The 21,607-nt window shown below is 33.3% G+C and overlaps 4 protein-coding genes across 8 annotated transcripts; 2 read left to right on the top strand and 2 right to left on the bottom strand.

Moving 5' to 3' along the window:
* Nucleotides 1-78: 78 nt before the first annotated feature.
* Nucleotides 79-2,042, bottom strand: LOC120768673 (COP9 signalosome complex subunit 2). Its single transcript, XM_040095450.1, has 6 exons — nt 1,904-2,042; nt 1,617-1,811; nt 1,431-1,556; nt 894-1,375; nt 393-725; nt 79-310 (listed from the first exon to the last, which is right to left on the bottom strand). The coding sequence occupies exons 1-6, from the start codon at nt 1,955-1,957 to the stop codon at nt 166-168; spliced, it is 1,335 nt and encodes a 444-aa protein (XP_039951384.1). The 5' UTR covers nt 1,958-2,042; the 3' UTR covers nt 79-165.
* Nucleotides 2,043-2,612: 570 nt separating this feature from the next.
* On the top strand, nt 2,613-5,684 carry LOC120769058 (tetraspanin-5). 4 transcript variants are annotated; one of them, XM_040095911.1, is made up of 7 exons: nt 2,613-3,017; nt 3,085-3,279; nt 3,487-3,567; nt 3,633-3,911; nt 4,078-4,188; nt 4,328-4,444; nt 4,544-5,684. In XM_040095911.1, exons 1-7 carry the CDS (start codon nt 2,928-2,930, stop codon nt 4,610-4,612), a joined length of 942 nt encoding a protein of 313 aa, XP_039951845.1. In that variant the 5' UTR covers nt 2,613-2,927; the 3' UTR covers nt 4,613-5,684. The 4 variants fall into 4 exon arrangements, with proteins under 4 accessions (XP_039951845.1, XP_039951842.1, XP_039951843.1 ...); XM_040095908.1 differs by lacking the exon at nt 4,078-4,188; XM_040095909.1 differs by lacking the exon at nt 4,328-4,444.
* A 4,170-nt stretch (nt 5,685-9,854) lies between these two features.
* Nucleotides 9,855-21,027, bottom strand: LOC120768312 (beta-galactosidase). Its single transcript, XM_040094951.1, has 6 exons — nt 20,884-21,027; nt 12,625-12,791; nt 11,890-12,040; nt 11,489-11,825; nt 11,273-11,420; nt 9,855-10,997 (listed from the first exon to the last, which is right to left on the bottom strand). Exons 1-6 carry the CDS (start codon nt 20,965-20,967, stop codon nt 9,935-9,937), a joined length of 1,950 nt encoding a protein of 649 aa, XP_039950885.1. The 5' UTR covers nt 20,968-21,027; the 3' UTR covers nt 9,855-9,934.
* On the top strand, nt 15,804-17,230 carry LOC120768313. 2 transcript variants are annotated; one of them, XM_040094953.1, is made up of 4 exons: nt 15,804-15,969; nt 16,059-16,066; nt 16,100-16,685; nt 16,832-17,230. In XM_040094953.1, the coding sequence occupies exons 1-4, from the start codon at nt 15,816-15,818 to the stop codon at nt 17,095-17,097; spliced, it is 1,014 nt and encodes a 337-aa protein (XP_039950887.1). In that variant the 5' UTR covers nt 15,804-15,815; the 3' UTR covers nt 17,098-17,230. The 2 variants fall into 2 exon arrangements, with proteins under 2 accessions (XP_039950887.1, XP_039950886.1); XM_040094952.1 differs by having other exon boundaries at nt 16,059-16,685.
* Nucleotides 21,028-21,607: the final 580 nt, after the last annotated feature.

Genomic DNA, 21,607 nt, shown 5'->3' with positions numbered 1-21,607 from the left:
ATGGAAATACTAAAAATATTGATAAACCGCATCATTTTTAAATTTGTTAAATAACAATATTAAAATAAAGAACACTAATTAATAGGCAAATCTTCCATTTATGTAGTGATCCTTTATTGTAGCAAGCATGTTTTTAACCCGCTTAACACAAATCTACACTATCGTTTATGCCATTTTGTTGACCACAGCCTGATGCAGCGACGAAATTTGATTCGCCCAACCGTCCACGGCATTGTAACGCGCTGCATTGCTATTTTCTTTATCAAGTTGTAGCACTTGATTAATTTGATCGATGCGTCCTTGGATCGTGCTAAAATAAATTAAAGCATTTTCAATAATTATAAAAAAGTATTACATTTTAAAATTATATTATTGAATAAATTCGTACTTACTTATCTAGTATACACGATACCAATAGACTTTCGACTTCTGCTGCCTCTATTTTCAACTTTGTCGCTATAAAGGGTATGCCAATATTTTTATAAGGCCGTATCAGTTTGATCAGTACCTGTGTGCGTATATTGCGAAGCAGATCTTCAATATGTTCACGTATAAATTGATCATCCATAATGCTTTTGTGATTAGTCTTTAGTATAGACTCGAATTCTGTTATATCATTATTTTGATACGAAATAACCAGTTTCGTCATGGCCACAATTTCGGGATCTTGTTTATATGGTTTGGCCTCTTGCGAATCAAAGGGATTTATGCCGGACTTCATTAACCTATAGAAATTACGAAGAATGTGTATAATTAATAACTTAAAAATATCTGTATACGCATAAATTCAAATTTTTAATTTGCTTTGAACATGAAATGTATGTCATGCTTTATTTTTGGATTTTCTAAAATGTAGAATGTATTTGGATACTAAATAATATATTTTAACTCACATGTTTGCCAAAACCAAATATTTCAAGCAAGTTGTGCGTCGTGGAGAACCGGATTCATCATAATTCTTGAACGCTTCAAAGAAGTCTGTGTGTGCTTTTTCGAATTCACCTTCTCTCAAATGCATTTTTCCGCCACACTCACGTATTACACCCATGATTAATGGATGTGGTATTGCTGATTTAATATGTAATGATTGTTCATATAAAGCTTTTAGCTTTTTGTTGTTTTTCTGCACGGTATACATTTGAATCTCTAGTGCATATATCTCGAGTAACTGTGTGCCTTTCTTTAAGTCATCCTCACCATCATCAGTTTGACACGACAAGTGTAGTTGCTTTAATATTTTTTGCAATTTGATAAAATCACCAAGATCAAAATATAGTTTCCCTAATTTGGTGTTAGTTTTGAACCAAAGGCGGTCATTTTTGGCATCCTTTAACGCATCTAATGTAGTTTCATAAAACTTTTGCAAAATCTCCATCTAAAATATTATTTACCAAATTATGGTATAAACAATTAAATAAAGAAGAACTTACATTTTTGGAAGTGGAAATGTAGTCCAAAATAGAATTTATTGACTTTTCCGAATGATTGCGCGTGACGGCACTTTTAATATAAGTCAATAGAAGTTTGTAACGCTCCATCATTTCATTGTAATTATTCTGTAAAACCACACACATTAATTCTCCATTTACAATCGTACAATCTGAAATTTGCCTCACCAATTTAAAATTTATTTTAATCATTTGCTTAAGCGCTTTGAAACCCCATTCCCCTTTTTCTCCACCTTCTAAGTCCAGCACCTTCTGAAATGATGCCAACGCGCCATTTGGGTTTTCTTCTTTTAAGGCTTTGCTATTGTAATATTGATTTTCTAGATCCACATCTGGTTCAGAGTTGCTGTCTTCCGAGTACTCCTGCAAAGGAAGCCAGTAAAGCCGGTCAACAAGAAAACATTATTACTCTGCTAGAACATGCTATACTTTAAAACAAATTTATGGAAACATACCAATCCATAATCCTCGTCATCTTCACACATAAAATCATCCTCATTATCGGACATTTTGGCTATTTATCACCTAAATTGTAATTTATTTCAATAACCCAATATACTTCTTTCCTTCACAGCACAAACTTTCCTCTTCTTAGCAAGCCATTCACAATAGTTAATGCTGTTAACAAAAATAAGAATATATTAGTTCCGTTTATTTTGACATTACGTCTTCGAAACAAAAATATTTATTTGCAACTATTACAAAATTTATTAATTCTTTAAAAAAAAAAAATAATAATAATGTTTTACAAATACGTAGTTATATCAAACGAAATCGTTCTAGTGTACTTTGCATTCAAGATTATTTTTACCCATAGATACAGGTACTAACAAAATGTTTATTTATTTTTCTTAATTTAATAGTAATTTAATTGTTCTGTATACATTTCCCTAATTTTAAAAATTATTAGAATGCCAGGTGAATTTTTTGTTTTTTTTTTTTTGAATCAAATAGCGAAATGCATACCTTCATAAAGCTTCTCACAGTTTCGTTAAGTTACTGTTGTATTATTTAAGTCAGAATGTTAAGGAAAAGCACATATATTAAAAACGAAACTGTTGATTACCAAATTGTTTACTTGAAATTTAATATATTTGAAACTGTTCCATTTCTGAGGACGTCACTGTCACTTTTTGATTTCGTTTGTGTTGACATTCGTTCCAATAAGGAAAAACTGATCTGACAAGAAAAGCTTACAAGAAAACTTCTATAAATATTTTTGTTACAAATTTAACCCACATCAAAAAATTCCAATATATCGCAATGTTGAATAAATAAAAAAGAGAATATGCATTTATAGCAATATTTTTAAATTTATTATAGTGGTTATTGTAAAGACGAAGGGAATACTTTTGTAGCTCAAGGCAACAGCCTAGGGAAAGCAAATTCTACATTCTTTTGTATAAGGTCAATTTCATACAAGTCAATTTTTTTTGGTAGTATAGCAAACATATAAATATATATAACAAAGTAACAAAAATGCCTTCCGTACGGAAATACCGTCGCGAAACCACTGAGATAAGCTGTTGTTTAAAATATCTACTCTTCAGCAGCAACGTAGTTGTTTGGGTAAGTTAAATGGAAATGAAGTTATTCATAAAGTTAGTTTTTTTTTTTCTATTTTTTTTTTTTGAAGACTGCTGGATTATGTGTTCTGGCCGTTGGTATTTGGGCTTGGAATGAAAAAGATATGTTCAGTAATTTGGCTAAGCTAACATTTATAGCCTTAGATCCGGCCTTTGTATTAATTTGTACGGGCACAATCACATTTATAATTGGCTTTACTGGAAGCGTTGGAGCGCTACGAGAAAATACCTGTCTCTTGTCACTGGTAAGAATTTTCGTAAATTTTTTGTAAACATAATGGTGATGCAATCAGGAATAACTAAAATAATCAAACACAATTTAAAGTAGGGTCGTCAAGAGCTCTTATTGAAGCTATACTTGTAGAAAAAAAGCGTATATAATTTTCACAAAAACAACAACAGCCTCAAAATAATTTCTTTATTCTCTTGACATTATCCAAAAAAAATTTAAGTACGCAGTATTTCTGTCGTTGCTGCTGACATTTGAAATCAGCTTGGGCATATTAACTTTTGTACTAAAGGATAAGGGTTGGGTGAGTTCATACCAGTTGCAATACATTTACTACATTTATTTATACAAATTCACACCTTAATTTAGATAAAAGATCAAGCTACCGAGGGATTACGTGCCTTCATAATCCACTACCGTGAGGATCCAGATCAGCAAAATCTTATCGACTGGATACAAGAAGATTGGCTGCAGTGTTGTGGAATTGATGGCCCAAAAGATTGGGATAGCAATAACTATTTCAATTGCTCATCCAGCGCTATTGGGAGTCGGGAAGCATGTGGAGTGCCGTTTTCATGCTGCCGTCGGCGACCAACCGAATTAATAAAGAATAAGCAGTGTGGCTACGATGTGCGCAAAGAAGGATATGTATGTGTAGTTATAGAAACAAAAGCCTAACCAAGCAGTTCTTTGCATTTCATTACTAATTCTGTACTATTCTCTTACTAATGCTCTATTTGCTGCCTACTAAATAATGGAATGAACTTTTTAATGAATAATCACTCGAATATTAAATACTGGTGTTGGGCTATAGCCGGTGGAACGACACATCTATGAGCGCGGTTGTTTGCGAGCAGGCGAAGATTGGCTGGAAGCACACCTGATTAGTGTAGCGTCTTCCTGCATTTGTATACTTGTAGTGCAGGTCCTGTTGTACTAACATTTTTTAAATCTAGTGATAATTTAAGCTGCGTGTTAACAATTTATAAATTATTTTATTTTTTATTTCTACAGTTTTTATCCTACTAATACTTTTATTATTATTTATTTTTGTGTTATCCTAGAATTTTGAATTATCGAAAATCATTTACGAAAAAGGCTGCGTACAAGCGGGTGAAGAGTGGATTGAGCGTAATTTAATTATAATTTCAACCAGCGTTATTATACTTATTTTCGTACAGGTTTGTTTTATTTAATTTGAATTATGTTTTTAATGCTTTTGTTTAATCCCTATGACTGTAGTTATATAACATACACTAACTTATAATTTTAATTTACAGATACTTGGCATTTGCTTCACACAAAATCTACGCGCCGATATAAATGCGCAAAAATCTAAGTATCACTGACAAATACCTTCCGCCGCGCCATGCAATGGCATACCGCCAAGGCCCACTGCCATTTAGGTCGGCTACAAGACCCGCGGCAGCATGTGGGTGTAGTATGAAAGAGTGCATATGTGAAAATGAACGGGTAAAGTAATGCAAAGTAAACTAGTTAAACGGTTAAACGTAAGCTTTAAACTTCCGACTATGCTACCATTATGAGTTAGAGACATATATGTACATATATACCGAACTTAGAGAAACATAGAGACATGCAAACACCTATACTGAGAAAGCAACATCAACTGAATAGTGATTAAGGCTTTTTAAAGTTCGATTTGTATGAATTTAGTTATATATTTACACTTTTTAGTTAACAAATATTAAAATCTCGTACGATACATGCTTCCACTAATTTTCAAGTTAAACTCAAATTGCAGCTGTGATAACTCTTTTGGTCAGCTTTCAAAATACTCACCCCAACAAAACAAAACTAACTTGACTTATAATGATGCAACTCAAGCTAAGCAAACAAAGGTTATATGCTACATACAAAAATAACACACCTATGTATATACATATATTTTTTTTTTCACAACAACTTTGATGCACTTGAAAAGTCTATTAAGTATAGCAAACTGTAACCTGATATACTGTTTTGTTGCTATTTAAACGCAATAAGTGAAGATATTACTATTAGTCCAGAAAAAGTATACTGCATAAGTAAATGTCTATTTTAAATACACTCGTCCTTATGTGGTTGGAGCGCATGCATATTATTCGGGACGGAAGAAAAAATGCGCTCACGGCCATCTAACTATTTATCAGCAGAGTCAAGTAAAGACTAACTGTGTTAATGCTCTATTCAATATAAATAAAAGGCTCAAACCAAAGTAATTAAGCAGATTTAGTCCTACGATTAAATAAACTAATAAGTGTGACGAAAAAGTACTCGGTGAGTTTTGTTAGCTTAAACGAAACGCAAAAATCTAGTTATTTTGTGAGACCACAATAAGTGAGTATAAAATTACTTTTACACGTTAGGAATTACACTTAAAATGTAAACTAAATAAAAATAGGCGATATGACATATGCATGTATTAGGGTGGTGATTATTAATTTTTGTTTTCATTGTAATGTTACTGCTGTACATTTACAGAAAAGTATATACACTCGTGGCCAGGCAAAACTTACCACTATACTTAAATTTTTTTCGGACTTTTTCGTTCGTTCGGGATTTTCTTCAATTTTGTTTTTTTTTTTTATGTTTTTATGTCAGAAGTAAACGAAATGATATTATCTAATTATAATTATAGTTTTAAATTTATTACGTTTAATAAGTAAAACAGAGATTAGCTTTTCTGTGCTTATACAAAAGCGGCCGATTTTATTGTTTTTAAAATGATACACCGACTAAACCGTGTTTCAATTAAAAAAAATGAAATAAAATATTAATTTCAATTATAGTGTAAATGAAATTAAATAAAAAAATAAAAAATATCATTTGTTCATCGCATGTCAGTCTCATTTTGTAAAGCTCACTATCCTTCAATTGATTTATCTATAACTGAATGTGTTTTGTTTTTAATTTTTCATATTTTTTATAAATAACATGCTATTAACTTATTTCTAAATAAAAAAGTACCGTTGTAAAGTGCAGTCAAATATGCACAATACTTGAAAATTTTGAGTGGTAAGGTTTGCGTGGCCACGAGCGTACATATTATATAATACAAAAATATAAACAAGGAGCTAGTAAAGCTTTTTTAGAAATACAAATAAAAATATAAAAATCTGTTCAATCAAAACGCAGGCTAAGATTTTAATCTTTTTTGGGTCTATAACTCTTTGAAGCGAAACTTTTTCCCCATGCCATTAAAAATATAACAAATTGCATAAAATTTTTAGCATCATTTTGCTCCACACTAATACGTACATATGTCTAGGTATGTACTTACATTTAAATAAAAATTAGTTAGATATTTGACAGACGAATATTGTACTGATTTATATGTATGTATGTATATAAGTAATAACAATTAGCTAGCATCACATACTATTATTAACTAAAAGAGATTTATGTATTGAAAAACTCTTAGATATAAACTGAACTTGCAAAGGAATTTCAATTTTCAACACAAAAATTCAGATCAGCCATGGAATTTTGACAAAAGTTTGTTTTTGTTTTTCATCTCACTTTTTACGGTTTTTCATACCATATCATTTTTTAATATTAACGCCTGATATTAATATGATCTAAGGCAAGGCGTACAATTGCCTTCTTTTACTCCCCCTGTTGTCGTATGATGTATTTTCACTGCCCAAATATAAAGAAATTATTATTATAATAACCCTTAGTAAAAAATCTCTTTAATATAAGTATTTGCCTTTTGACAACTTTTGCGTACAAAGAAAAAATTGATATTATCTTGAAAGTATTTAAAAAATGTTTCTTTATAATTTGTTAAGGAAAAAAAAATTAGAAAATTCCATTCCAAAAAAAGTAAATCTTACAAGTAAGCTAGAATAATTGTCTCTCCTTCTTCTTCTTTATTTGATTTATTTACTTTTTATTTTTGATATTTTCAATGTTTTACTTTGTAATACGTATTTAGTTTTGAGTGCATTGTTTATAAATCGTTATATTAAATCTAAAGCTTATTGTTTGTGTTTATGTAACACCAATTAAGATTATTCGATTACTATCTGTAAGCATTAGGCGGCTTAAATTAATTGCCTGCGCTTCGTCAAACCATGGAAAGTTGCGTATCTAGCAAACAACAGGTAAATAACAGAAAACTAAAATAACATTCATAGGTGTATTCAACTTTAATGAGGTATCCACATATTATATTGAATACAAACTATAAAATATCCTTGTTACTTTAAGATATAAAACTTTGAAAAAAGAACAGTGGTAAGGCGTATTTTAGGCAGTTTATGATATTCAAGATATGTTAAACACTTTCTTTAATGCTTCCATTATACTATAAAATATTGATTACATAAAATGTTATGTAGGTTATGTACACACACTTTTTTAGATAGTTATAAATATTATATAGTGTTACGAAACGGATAAATTTCTCTCGTTTGCCAAGCATTTTCCTGTAAGCAAATAATCGTAAGTGTAGTAAAAACAACAATTACATAAATATTTTTATTTGTAGAAATAACGGATGAATTTTAGAATAGCATCCCGCGATTACGGGAATTAAAAGAATGTGGGCTGAAAGAAGAGGTTTTCCAAATTAATAATATATGCAATATATATATATATATGCCTTTGTAAAACGTTTAGAAGCAATTATTGCCCGGTTTCACAGTTCATTGTTAAGTTATGCCCAAATAAAATCTTAGCTAAGCATTGTTGCAGACTGAGTAGTCGTTTGCGTTTCACAATTTTATTATGATATATGGCAACGTTATGGGCAACATAAGTTTTACAAATGTCATGCATAAAAATATGTTTGAAATATTTAAATTATAACAGACTGTACATAAAAAAATGGATGAAAACAACAAAAGAACTCCGAATTTTACGTCTAGCGAGTCGGAGCACCTATTGGAACAGGTGGAAAACCCAATGCGATTCCATATTTTTTCACAAAAAATAATTTCTTATTTTCTTTTGAACAATAACTGAATATTCAAAACAAAAATCAAATGTTACTTAAGCTCTGCTTATGTCTCTCATTTTCAGTACTTAAACATAACTTAAGTATGAACAGTAAAACACTATTTTCCTGTTTTATCTTAAGCACAACTTAAGTATGGACTGTGAAACCGGGCATAAATGTACATAGAAAAGTAAACGAGTTTTTATTTAATTAGGAAACAATTTGTTTTTATTAAATTTTTGTGGGAATGCCCTCTATTGCTATAAATCGAAAAAATCCTTACATGAACTTGGTAAATTTTTGAACTTTAAATACAAATATATTGAAAGGAATAAGTCAGCGGCAGCTTTATATTCATACATATTCTTAATCTAAAGAACCTACTCTTTTAGCCTATATCCCTTGTAGCCCCGAGATCGCGGCATCATATTCTAAATCCCAGCAAAAATATCTGCAGTTTGTTCAGGCATGATGCTGAAAAACTATTTTAAAAATTATTTTGATTTTGTATATACTTGTAATGTTCATAATATTTTTCTTTCAATTTAAATAGTTTAAGTACTTAGCAAATTTGTTGTAAGTTGTGACGCCCTTACGTTCGTTTTATGTTGCTTATATGTACAATCATATACAAATGTATACATATAATAAGAACATACATATATGTATTTTACTGCATATGTATAAGCACTTTAATCTAATAAACAGAAAACTAAGTAAATGTTTAGTTAACAAAACCTTTTAAACTTGTAAAAATTTATTTCGTGCATAAGGATCAGACAAGTAAAGTTGTCTGAAAGAAATTAAATATTAAAATATTTTACAGATCAGTTCTTAATTGTCAAATAATATGGTTTTTGCTCTTTGGACTCAAAAAATTTTGATCCAACAGTGGAAGAACTTTTTTGAATGGAAACATCCATATAGAGTATGGAATTTGTGTAACGGTTCTCCAAGGGTCCGTACCGGTTACTTGGATCCTACTGTCGTGGCCTTCAAAATATTCGCTCCTCACTTTCTAAGTTGAGTGAAACCACTTTTTGAGTTTACGAGAGAGAAAAAATCGCTGAGGACCAAATATGGCTAAAATGGCGGTGTGTGAGGGAATAGTTTAAACCGAAATTTCTACAATCTATCAGATGTATCACAAGCTAAGTGAGCCGATGCGTAGAGTAGGGGAAAATGAGGTCGCTGGGCTTTGCCCTCGAGCCAGAACGCATAGCCATATTGTCTCTTGATTGTTTTATCATGTTCTGACTTATTCCCTTTGTAGCTGACTATTGTATTTTTTGGCGTTTTCTGCGACTTCAACATTGCCGCGGAAAGTCGTTCTTATTGCTTTTTATCAGATTGTCCTTTGAAAGTCGAACACGAGTGGAAAAAATAGCATGCAACTTTGACAGTATTCTAGTTAAGGTTAGTGACATGGATAGAGCTATTTTGTGTGTAACGCGATCTTTCAACCAGGCCAAAAGGCATAATTGAATTTATGTGCTTAGGTTCAAGTATGAACTCAGACTTGCTTGAAACAGTCTAAAAACAGAGAATTTTATTAATTAAGTTTAAGATCAACTTTCGGGTGAGTCCAAATTACATGATTCTTTTCGTAAGCAATAAGATTAAGTTATTATTTTTTCATTTAATAGCAATGTTTATTATAAAACACTTCCCAGTTAAAAAAAAAGAAAATACAACAATAACAAAACGCTCTTTAATTAGCAATTAATTATCCATCTAACTGAGGTTTATCGTCGAGTGTAACGGTATACTCTCCAGTTGCCTCATTTAAGTTAGCTCTCTGGTATTCCAAAAGAACCAGCGTGTTCGTGCCAACATTTAGTAAATCCTTAGGAAGATATAACGTAGTTTGAGGTCCTAACAACGGCCAATAGCGTCCCAAATTGAAGCCATTGACATAAGCCACACCCTTGCCCCAACCGGTTGGATTTAGATAAGTGTCGCCGAGTTTTTCTACTGTGAATTCACCGTGATATATTACAGGTCCATTTCGTAGAAGTTTGCTTTTCGGTACTATGTCTGCTTTCATTTCGCTTTTAAGCGTTGCTGAAATCAATACTATTTGTTCACTTTCCAACGGAAATGAAGTTGTGACCCAATTCTTGACTTCTTGTTTCTCGCCATTGAAACGTTCCACTGTTACCGTACCTAAAATACCTTTGGTATCGTTCATAGTTTCATAATTGATGCGCCCTTGATTTTCTACCAAAATTTGTAGAACGTTACCCCATCCTTTGCTCAATGGCACCGACAAGATACCGTTCTTACGCGACAACGTGCCAACCAACTCTTCATCTACAAATACAAAAGCACGATCATGCAATTCATTGACTGTGAGAACTGTCGGATCGATTTCCAAATGTGGCAATTCGGTTTCGTACAAAACTAGGCCGGAGTACTGATCCAGGTTTTCAAACGTGAGTGGTTTTTCGGCTAACAGTGGTTCGCCTTTCGCCAATGTAGTGCGTCCTACTTCTGAGAGTAAATTGGTTACGGGCTTTAGCGTTACGTTACCGTAAGCCAAGCGTTGCGTTTCTATGCAACCATTGCAGCTTTCTTCGTTTGGCACGTCGATAAAGTCGGCTATGACTTTACGTATCATTTCGAACTTCTTAGTGACATTACCCGCCTCATCCATTATGGCATCGTAATCGTAAGAAGTGATATCAGCTACATAGTCTCCATAATTGTTAGCGCCAGCGGTAAAACCAAAGTTGGTGCCTCCAAAGAACATGTAAAAGTTTACACTGGCGCCAGCTTCGAGTATTCGTCTGCAGGCAATGGAAACGAAAGGTCAGTTTATTGTTGATATCAAGAACGATCAGAAGATAGATATATGCAATAAGATAAACACAAATAAATCGAAAAATGTCGATACACTCCTTCCTTATAATACTTCTTTCATTATGCAATATTTCTTTTTGAAAAATTCAGATTCACTATTCATCGAATTTAAGGTTGTTTTCCTACTGCCTCTTGCGAATAATTCAAATTAATAAAGGGTGTCCCGAAATATTTCGGCTTATGTACCTGTGTTTTGTCTTACCTCAAGGAATCTGCAACTTCCATCCCATCACGCCTTTGATTCTCCTCTCCCCAATGGGTTAACCAACCGGGATAGAACTCAGAATTTACTAACGGTCCGGTTGGTTGGACCCTGCGCATTGCACGCCAGTGTTCATCGAAGTTGGTACCTGTGTTCATTAATAACCCCAATGGTACTGATAAATATTAATACCAATTAAGAATAAACATTAATTACCTATTCCAAAATCAACTGTCGCATGTACGCCTTCAATTTTGCCACATTCCAAACCATTATTAGGTTGATCCGTTGTGAAAAGTACTGCATTTCCTTGAACATATTTTTCGGTTTCATCGCGAAGCCAAAGCAGATGTTTTGCATCGCAGGCATAAAAGGCTCCATATTCGTTTTCCACTTGCACCGTTATAATGGGACCACCATTGCCGTAGAGAAACCGTTGTAGGCGCGGCATTAATTTTGCATACCATTTGCTTACCTCCAATTGATAGTAAGGATCAGTGGTGCGCACTTTAATTTCGGGATACTTGGTGAAAAGCCAATGTGGCAATCCGCCCTGTAGAAAATGCAAACTTTTGTTTAGTTTTTAATATTCAAGTCTTACTTAAAGCTTATATTACATTATCACGCTCCGCGCAAATGTATGGACCCGGTCGTAGCACTACATATAAACCTTCCTTTTGTGCCAATTCCAAGAAGCCTTCAATATCAGCAATACCATCCCAGTTGTAGACGCCGTCGTGCGGGTTATGCAAAGACCACTCAATGTAGCTAAATTTATGAATATATACATACTTTAGTATGTATTGTATGTACTTATGTATATAGTAAAAATTATAAATGTAATTTAATTTATTGGGCGCATACATGTAGACTCGGGACAAAGGTTTAAGAAGTCCCGTCTGCGAAGTGCTTTCCCGCGACTGCTAGCCTTCCTGTCACTTTAAGTGATCTAGACTGAACATAATTAGCTCCTTTAAACCGTTTAAGTATGTATATGTACGTCTATATAGTGAAGAAATTTTATTCAATGCTCTCTAATCAAATATTTGGAAAGGAAATTGTGGCTTAGGACCAACTGCGACGGCGAACGACATGAATTTTCTGTTCATTCACCAGACCATACTTCCAGTTTGTTATATTTTTTAAACGTGGAAGAGGTTTAGAACTGTATATGTTCAAGTATGTGAAGTATTTCTTAACTTAACTGCGCTGAGGCATCGATTTTTTCTGATAAGGTATTTATTTCGGATTAAATTTTCTTAATTTAGGTCCTTATTATATAAAATATTGACAAATCTTGCGTTATTGCTCATAGCAAATGGAAAGACAACCATATAAACTATTATACTCACGTATCGATGGCGTTTAAGCCGGCTGCATGCATTGTCTTCAAACGTTCGGCCCATACTTGAGGCAAAGCGCGGAAATAATGAAACGAGCCTGAGACATATCGGAATGGCAAGCCGTCCATTAAAAATGTATTGCCTACATGGTCAATGGTGAAGGTCCGGTTAAGGCTCTTGAAAAAAAATAACCGAAAAATAAATTTAATAACATATTTGTATTTATTTAAATAATTATTTACTGAAAAGTAAAGCGAAGAATTTAGTTTCCATAACTAAAGTTAAGTTGGTATTTTTGTGAGTAGTCTGCTCTTATATACGGGCCATTCCATCAATTTTCGACATGGTTTTGTAGCCGTGGTTCTCCGATTTTTACGAAACATTAGAATATCATAATATAGACCAAAATAAGAATATCTGTAAACTTTTTAATGGTCAAAGTTGCTCCATTGTTTTTGGCGCGCAATTCAAATTGAGATCAAACAAAAAAATGACTATTTCTTTTATTTTTTAACGACCTAAAAATTGAGTGAAAAAAATTTTGCAGTTATCCAATTTTATGTAAAAAATCTCAGCTTTCTGATAAAACTATTTTCAAAATCCAAAAAAAAAAAACATTTTTTTTTCCAAAAATACCGTTTTTTTTTGCTTTTCCGCCCATTTTTTTTGACTTTTTCATTCGATTCCCCGTTCAATTTTACATAAGAATCAGTATTCAAAAATATGGAACTCTGATCCCATGAACAGCAAAAAAAAATTCAAAGCTGTCGCTCAAAATCCAAAAAAAAAAAACATTTTTTTTCCAAAAATCCCATTTTTTTGTGCTTTTCCACCAACTTTTTTTTTCAAAATTGACTTTCCCATTCGATTCCTCGTTAAATTTTACATAAGAATCAGTGTTCAAAAGTATAGGACTCTGATCCCATGAACAGCAAAAAAAATGCAAAGTTGTCGCCAATTGATGGAATGGCCCATACATACTATGGTATAAACATAAATATATTAAGTAAACATTTCAAAGCGGTACTCAAAATATTTCTCTTTAGTAGCCTTCATATCAGTAAATTTCAACTTTATACCGCTATAAAATTTTCAATTGAAATTGTACGAAAAATATGTCCAACTCAAACGGTTGAAACGAGTTTTAGTAACGGGGTTCAATTATGGTTTTTTTATAATAGAAAACAGGTACAAAATTCAGCAAAAATTTCATGAAAGCAAAGAAAAGATATGTTAGAGTTAAATGAAACCTAAGCTTTCTCAGCAGAGAAGTCAATTTTCCAAATGAGACAAAATGAACTTCACTAGTTCCAGAAGGTCAGCTAAGTTTGGCCGTTTCGAAACTACCATCAGTCTCTAATAACATCAAAATATCCAAATATGACAGAAGTTACCAAGAATTCGTAACATTAATGAATAAATATTTTTACTGTAACCACTCAATGATTTTCAGATTTGAGTAATGAACCCATTTTTGAGAAATTAAATCTAGAAATTCCAACACCCCAATCCAACAAAAATTTGCAAAACTCCCTTTTCCCTGTGGGCAATATTTTTTGAAAATGGACGATGGGCACCGACCACTTTTTGGTGAAATCTCATATCTCGATTTCGACTAAATTTGGTATGTGCCCTTCTTTTTATATTTTTAAGTCACGTTGTGAAAATGAGCGAAATCGGAAAATTACAAAGCCTACTTCCCATAGAGCACAGTTTTAAATTCCAATTGATTATATTACTTTCTAGTACACAAATCAAGAACCAATTAATATAACGGGGTTAAACTTTGCACGAATAATGCCTTTAGTGTGTGCCATTCACGATCAAGTCTCCAACGACAATTTTTCGATCGACCAAAATTCCGACAACCAAAAATGCTGAAAATAAAAAAATTCTAATAAAATTTTTCGACTATATTTTCAAAGCTTATCATTTGTCCGTTCGCTCTAAATTGCAATCGCTCTCTGTATTCTATTTGATTTTTCCTAGCCCAAATCTTGATTGCTAATCTCAATTCAGTTTTATTGATTTTGTCATATGCTGATTTCATACATGTCAATTTGGTTACGTAGGCCATTTCTTTTGTTGAATAGCTTTTTTTCCCAAACTTTGGTTCTCTGGGTATGTCTATCTCTTCTTCAAACGAAATAATCTTGTGAAATGTTTACTGGCTACTTGCTGCAAACAGAATTTATTTCAGTGAAAGCAAAATGAAATCACGATAAGCTTGACTGAAAAATGATTCGATGCCGCAAAAACAACAATGGAATTATACGCGTGATAACTGGGTGATCATGCTGTTTAAGGGAGTTAAGCACTCACCCACTTTAACCGGAATAAATGGCACAAACTAATAAAACACAGCAATACACCATATTTGACGACACCACATTCGTCATACACACATTCGCTGACACACTGCGGCCCGTCGTCATCACCCGGTCCGCTTCGCTATCGCATCTATACTTCAATTGGATCGCCGTCTGATCACCGTTGATCTTGTCATCAATTTTATATAATAGGTTGTCAAAAAAGTCTTGCGGTATTTTCGCTAGTTGGCGCACCTAATGTCCATAGTTCTATGATGGTGGTTTCAACGTTTTCGTTCTGGTGTAGAGGTGGTCGAAGATGCGCCACGCTCCGGAAGGCCTGTCGTCGAAAATTGCGATAAAATCGCTGAATTGGTCGAAAGAGACCGGCATAGTAGCAGCCGTAGCATCGGTCAAGAGCTGGGTCATCAAAAATTCATTTCAATTTCAATATAAAAAAGAAAATTTAATAAAAATACCGCAAGACTTTTTTGACAACCCATTATGTACATACATTCGTTAGCGCCTGGAGGGCACAATAGACCAAAGGTCGCGGTGCATTCCTCATAAATAAATCTGCGCCACGCTCCGCTCTAATCTAGCGACACCAATCCCGCGCGCTGCAGTTAGCACCACATACGATCCCGTTTAAATCGATAACCTTCATGGACCTCCGAAATAAATAAACATTTAGCTTGAAGAAAAATATCGTTTATATAAAGTTAAATATTTTTCAAATAAATTAAGTTGTATATTACACAAGTGTGTTACACAAGTAAACGGGTATGTTTTATTTCATATGTACAACAACAAAAAAAAAAACGTTATCGCACACCGGTGCATAAAAGAATATATAAGTTGGCATTCACATTATGAATATTCTATTCTTGTATGAGACTTCGTCGTGAAACATTCTCTTCGAATTCATACATTTCTTTGAACATGAAGTTGATTGTTCTTTTTGTGGGTCTATGTGTCTCTGTTGGGGTGATGTGTGGCGTGCCCTATCAGGTTGAAGTTGGGTCAGCAAATCCTAGTTACAGAGGTAAATAAAAAACATTTTATAAAAAACAGGTTTGGCATTCTAAGGACTACATAAATGTAATGCACATATATATTTCTTATTCTATGTAGGCGATGTTGCTGTCCCAAATTCAATCGTAAATGATATGAACGAGAGATTCAAACGGCGACCACCTCAACCAAGTGTTAGTGAATCGTTTGTGAAGATAAATAGACTGATAAATAGTTTTTCCGATCGATTCGACAATAAAAAGGAATTGTGCGGCCCTCAACTGAATCGCCGTAAAAGACAGCTAAATCCTAATAATGCCCATTGCTCCCTACCCGTAACTGTCCCCGTCGGACAAAACTATCATAACGATATAGAACGCATAGCTGCCGAACTACGCTATAACCCAGACATCATAACCACTGACGTGTCGAATGAAAATAGGCACGCAGTTGATAGTTATACCACAATTACAGTTCCAGCCAACCAAAATCACGCACAACCCATTGACTTGACCATCACAATGCAAGCTACTCTCACGTATGATAACACGGCACGAAATCTGCGAGCAGATAGTATTCATCGTTCAATTGCAGAGCGTATGCAAGAAATGGATTGGTATCGCGGAGGTAATCGAAATACCAATGATGAACAAGGTCATCTTTTGGCTGACTCTCTAGGGGGGCCTAGTTTATCATGGAATTTTGTTCCACAAAGTCCATCAGTAAATCGTGCAGTGCAAATAAGAGGTGATTTATGTGTAACTTTTAATAATATAGTGAACATTTTAATGAATAATTCAGGAAAGGAAATTACTTATTAGAGTGTTAATCAGAAAGTAACAATTTTCTTTGACGAAAAACATTTACAAATCTAAATTTTCACGTTGCGACAGGTGGGACGACATATTGTTGGTTTGATCTCGAAGCGGATATCCGAAGAATTCTCCAAGAAAATCAGAACCATTACATCGTTTGGACCATCTTAGTTAGTTATGGGGGTTTACCAGCTTCGCGCCGCCCGACAGCTTTTTTGATATCGGTACGTCATTTGGATTCCAATCGTCGATTTATAAACTATCGCATGTTTTTGATTCCCAACATTCCTTCGGATGCCTGCACTAATTCGAACCATGCATTCTGGCAAAATCCCATTTTTTAACCCCCTAACCCGCAAGATCACCTGAAGGCAGCTTTTTGTACACGCAAAAATTGTTCTACATGTAAAAGCTAAAAAAAATGTAATATATCCACTCATTATCCATTGCAAATGCATAAAAATGAACATTTTCGAATAACAGATGACATCCCAGTGAACATTTTGCCAGATGATTTCAAAATTAGAAAAGGACATACCATAATTTACATTGGTTTTTACTATTTCTATTTCTTTTTCACACGAAACAATTTTGTGATATGTTTACTGGGATGGTTCTTTTGTTTAATTTTGAACTCAACAAGTGTTATATGCACTAGGTAATAACATAACATTTCCGAGTCAAGTATTTCAATCAAAGGATTTATCACTAAATTCAACTCATCCAAATTACGTAAAACTAAAAGTAAAAAATTTCAAAAATTATGAGCTAACGAAGTGGGGGGTCTCTAAAAATTTGCACGTGACCATACCCATGATTTCAACCCTAATAGTTATCTGAAACCAAAAAAAAAGATTATTAATCTAGAATAATGTCGCAGTGGCCGGAACTACGGAAAAGTGGGAAACATTTTTTTCACAAAATGGCGACTGCATGAAAAAAAAAGTTTTTTTGGATCACTTTTTCTGACTATTTCGAATTTTTTAAAAATAATAAAAATAAAAATTTGGGGATGGGGCTAGTTCCAACCATAGACAAGCCTATAAAGAAGACTCTATAAAAATTTCAAGTAAATCGCGCCAGTAGAACCTGAGAAATCGTGGGTATCATTCCGAAAAAGTCACTTTTGAGAAAAACGCGTTTAAAGTTTAGGAGACAATTCTAGTGAACACGGACGCCACGTCACAAAATCGGCTGTATCTCCGAAAATAGGTCGAATTTTGAAAAATCCTTCCAAGGTCATATTTTTGAAAGTCTAAACTTTCAAGATGTGCAAAAAAAAAAATCGTTTCAAAATCCTAGACAAGAACACCCCCTTAATCATAAATGTAACATAATTTTCATCTCGTTGTAGAATGAATCACGGATTTTTTTTTATAAGACATATTGAAGAGTAAAATTTCATCATTGATAGTTTTATTTCTCGATTATTGAGAATATATAATATAATATATCATTCACGATATTGAATTATTCATGATTCTATGCAATCACGAATAATAAGACAATTAGCGCAATTTTAGTTGTGAATGCTGCGGTAATTTTGAGAGTCACATCTACTAGAACACTAATTAATACATCATCACAAAGAATGTACTCTGTGTTCCATCCATTTATGAATAAATTTTTCCTAAGTTTGGCCATTGCAATTTTACGAATTCAAGGCAAAATAGACAACAATGCTGGTATAATATGATACGAAACAGTCAACGCTTGTTGTGATTCGATTGTTCATTTCTCACAATCGCATACACACCTTCTCTCGGTTGGAATTATTTGCTATGGAGGGAATTCAATTCAATTCAACACAATGTATTTCAGCTGTGAAGGCGAAGAAAGGACTTAAACAAAAAAACAAACAGTCGTATGCAATTTCAATAGTATATTCATGCATTTTTTTACAAAAAGGAATGAAAATTTCATTTGGTATCCTTAAGGTTGCTTTAATTTGTCTTTGGAATAATGTGATGATCGCAAATTTGGACTTACGGAGAATGTGATTATTAGAAATTTGGTCTCTCGGAAAATGTCACAATTGGGAATTTGGTCTTTTGGAATATGCGCTGGCGGAAAAAAGGGATTCGGAGACACGGGCATATACCAGTGTGTGCTACTTTATGACCAAAAATTGCTTAAATCCAATAAAAACTGTTCAAGACTTTAGAGTCTAAAGTTAACTGAAATTAAGGGATAAGATATTAGGATATAATGGTATGTTTGTATGTCAAAAATTGGTTGAATCGGACCAATACTTCTCTAAGCCCCTATAAACTTAATATAAAGATTTTCGAACTTCCGGATGACTTTGTACCACAGTATCCGACAAAACTATGTATACCCCAGCACATTTTATATTGTTCTTTGAATATTTATTTCAAAAGTTCAACAATTAAAAAATTGTATATACGGTAAGTGCACACTGTAAGTTGACAAATAATAACGGTATGATATTTGCCGTTAGCTTTTATTTTGCTTGCAGAATGTGCACTTGTTGATGATCAGTTGAACTTTGCAGGCGACAAAATTATGTATATCATGGCAATATTTGTACGTAGTGCTTTTTTGCTTAATAGTTTTTGTAAATATTTAGAACCAAACTCGACAAAGGTAAAATTTCATGACTTTTTACTGTTTGTACTATAAATGTGTTTGGGTAAATAATATAAAGATTTTATTTAGTGAAATGCTAAGGTCTGCAGAAATAAGCGTTGACCTGCGAAAATTGATTGTTTATGATCATTTAGATGGAATAAGATACGGAAAAAGTTGCAAACAAATATTCTAAAAGCAAGGCCACAATCCAAAAAGTAATAAAACTTTACAAAACAAATGGTGGGCTAGGGAGTGCTCCAAGATCAGGCCGCCATAGAGTAACTACTGTGCGCGAAGAGACAAAAATAGTGAGAGAAGTGAAAAAAGATCCGACTGTATCAGCCCGATTTATTAAGCAGAGCCACCTTCAAAAAGATATTTCTGAGCGAACAATTCAAGAAGACGGGTATTCCAGTCACTACAGGATTAAAAAACCGTTCATCAGCAAGAAAAATTTAAAGGCACGATTGGAGCTTGCAAAAAAGTATTACAAACTGCCACCAAATTTTTGGAAAAAAGTAATTTGGAGTGATGAAAGCAAATTTGAATTTAAAAATACTAAAGGACGGCAAAAAGTTTGACGAAAGAGCCACGAGAAGCTTCAGAGCAAATGCATTCAAAGCACCATGAAGTTTGGAGGCGGAAATGTATTGGTTTGGGGTTGGTCTCTCAAATCTCGTAATGATCGAAGGTAAAATGACGGGAGAGTCTTATGTTCAAATGTTAAGTACCAATTTGGAGCCAGCTACGCAAAAAATGGACATACAGGATAACTTCATATACCAGCAGGACAACGACCCCAAGCATACAAGTCGGGTTGCAAAAGAATACTTTGAACAAAAACCGATAGAGCTCCTACCATGGCCTGCCCAAAGCTCCGACTTAAACCCCATTGAGCACTTATGGCAATATTTGGATGACAAGCTTGACCGATCTTCTTGCCGTTCAAATAAAGGCGAGATTTTTAATAAATTGTAAAACTCCTGGGAAAACATACCCCAATCATGTGAGTTGACAGCATGCCCGACGTCTATGGCAGTAATTAAGAGAAGCGTATAAATATTGAAGCTCTATAACAGAGTATACTACTTTTGTGTTGCTAAAAATTTCTCTTTTTCAGATAAATTTTGAGCGCACTAAAATACAGAAAATTAATTAAATTTTTTGTATGTAGTATACCATAAGCAAAAACAAAAACCATAAAAAAATAAACTTCAAAAAGATATGATAATTTTCTAATATCAGGATTTTCGAACATTCGACTGACTTTACTCTATATGATAGGTTTTACACCTTAAAGTATTTCTGGCTTTGATTCTTGCAAGTTGCAAGAGTATAAAATGTTCGGTTGCACCCGAACTTAGCCCGTCCTTACCTGTTTATTTTATTTTCAGCAATTTTTGTAAAATATGTTGATTTTTATGATAAAATGAATAATTTAATTAATTTACTTTCAATTATTATAATTACACTTTTTACCAACACTTATTACGGTAGCTCAAATGTGGAAATATTTTATTTTATTTGCACCAACTCACTTTTGCAGAACATCCATTTACGCTCAAAAAGAGGCAAGTAAGCCCGATCACCGTCACAAGTCTGTATTTTGGTGTGTTTAACATCGCTGTGTAAACTGAACTGACAATATTGACTGATTGACTTCTAAAAGCTAAGTTCACCAAAGTCTTGCAATAATTTATTCATATTTATATATGGCAGCAAGTATTTATATACGAAGTGACCACAACGTAGCGTTCAACTAAAGTGCCAAGTACTGCAAGCCTCTCCATAGATAAGCAAAGATTCTATCGCAGCCACTCAATTTTGACAGCAAAAATATATACATATGTAGATATACTGTATGTAGATACATGATGACTATTTATTTACGTGTATGCATTTAATAGTTTTTGCTTTTTTGTAGCTGCTGTCCATAACTGGTCAGCGGCCTTTAAGTGTTTCAAGCGTGTTTAGAATATTTGAAGACCATAAGTGTCAACAATAATGCCAACAAACAAACGAACTTAAGTAGATTATTTATTTCTCCACATTTTTGTTATGAACTAATGGAAAACATTTTATTATCAGCGCGTTAATTTTAATGAGTTATTAACTATTAAACGGGCACATTTTGTTTGAAATTTTTTTTACCACATTTGTCTAAGTTTCTAACATTAAATTCATTAAGAAATAAATGATTCGACATTTCATGCAAAATTATGCATTTATTTCGCTTTGTACTTAAAACCGCTGAGATGACTC

This window comes from Bactrocera tryoni, chromosome 2 (genome assembly GCF_016617805.1).
Source record: "Bactrocera tryoni isolate S06 chromosome 2, CSIRO_BtryS06_freeze2, whole genome shotgun sequence".
Taxonomy (NCBI): domain Eukaryota; kingdom Metazoa; phylum Arthropoda; class Insecta; order Diptera; family Tephritidae; genus Bactrocera; species Bactrocera tryoni.
This window is presented reverse-complemented; position numbering and strand designations above follow the sequence as displayed.

What these genes read in the sequence shown, in the direction of transcription:
- LOC120769058 (XM_040095911.1), top strand. Translation starts at nt 2,928, where the DNA reads ATGCCTTCCGTACGGAAATACCGTCGCGAAACCACTGAGATAAGCTGT. An exon ending in ATACCTGTCTCTTGTCACTG is followed by an intron (nt 3,280 to 3,486) that starts GTAAGAATTTTC and finishes AAAAAATTTAAG; the next exon opens with TACGCAGTATTTCTGTCGTT. An exon ending in TTTGTATACTTGTAGTGCAG is followed by an intron (nt 4,189 to 4,327) that starts GTCCTGTTGTAC and finishes GTGTTATCCTAG; the next exon opens with AATTTTGAATTATCGAAAAT.
- LOC120768312 (XM_040094951.1), bottom strand. Translation starts at nt 20,967, where the DNA reads ATGTTAAACACACCAAAATACAGACTTGTGACGGTGATCGGGCTTACT. An exon ending in GGCTTAAACGCCATCGATAC is followed by an intron (nt 12,041 to 12,624) that starts GTGAGTATAATA and finishes TCATAAATTTAG; the next exon opens with CTACATTGAGTGGTCTTTGC. An exon ending in GACAGTTGATTTTGGAATAG is followed by an intron (nt 11,421 to 11,488) that starts GTAATTAATGTT and finishes TAATGAACACAG; the next exon opens with GTACCAACTTCGATGAACAC.
- LOC120768673 (XM_040095450.1), bottom strand. Translation starts at nt 1,957, where the DNA reads ATGTCCGATAATGAGGATGATTTTATGTGTGAAGATGACGAGGATTAT. An exon ending in TATTTGGTTTTGGCAAACAT is followed by an intron (nt 726 to 893) that starts GTGAGTTAAAAT and finishes TAATTTCTATAG; the next exon opens with GTTAATGAAGTCCGGCATAA. An exon ending in GTATCGTGTATACTAGATAA is followed by an intron (nt 311 to 392) that starts GTAAGTACGAAT and finishes AATTTATTTTAG; the next exon opens with CACGATCCAAGGACGCATCG.
- LOC120768313 (XM_040094952.1), top strand. Translation starts at nt 15,816, where the DNA reads ATGAGACTTCGTCGTGAAACATTCTCTTCGAATTCATACATTTCTTTG. An exon ending in AGCAAATCCTAGTTACAGAG is followed by an intron (nt 15,970 to 16,058) that starts GTAAATAAAAAA and finishes TATTCTATGTAG; the next exon opens with GCGATGTTGCTGTCCCAAAT. An exon ending in TCGTGCAGTGCAAATAAGAG is followed by an intron (nt 16,686 to 16,831) that starts GTGATTTATGTG and finishes ACGTTGCGACAG; the next exon opens with GTGGGACGACATATTGTTGG.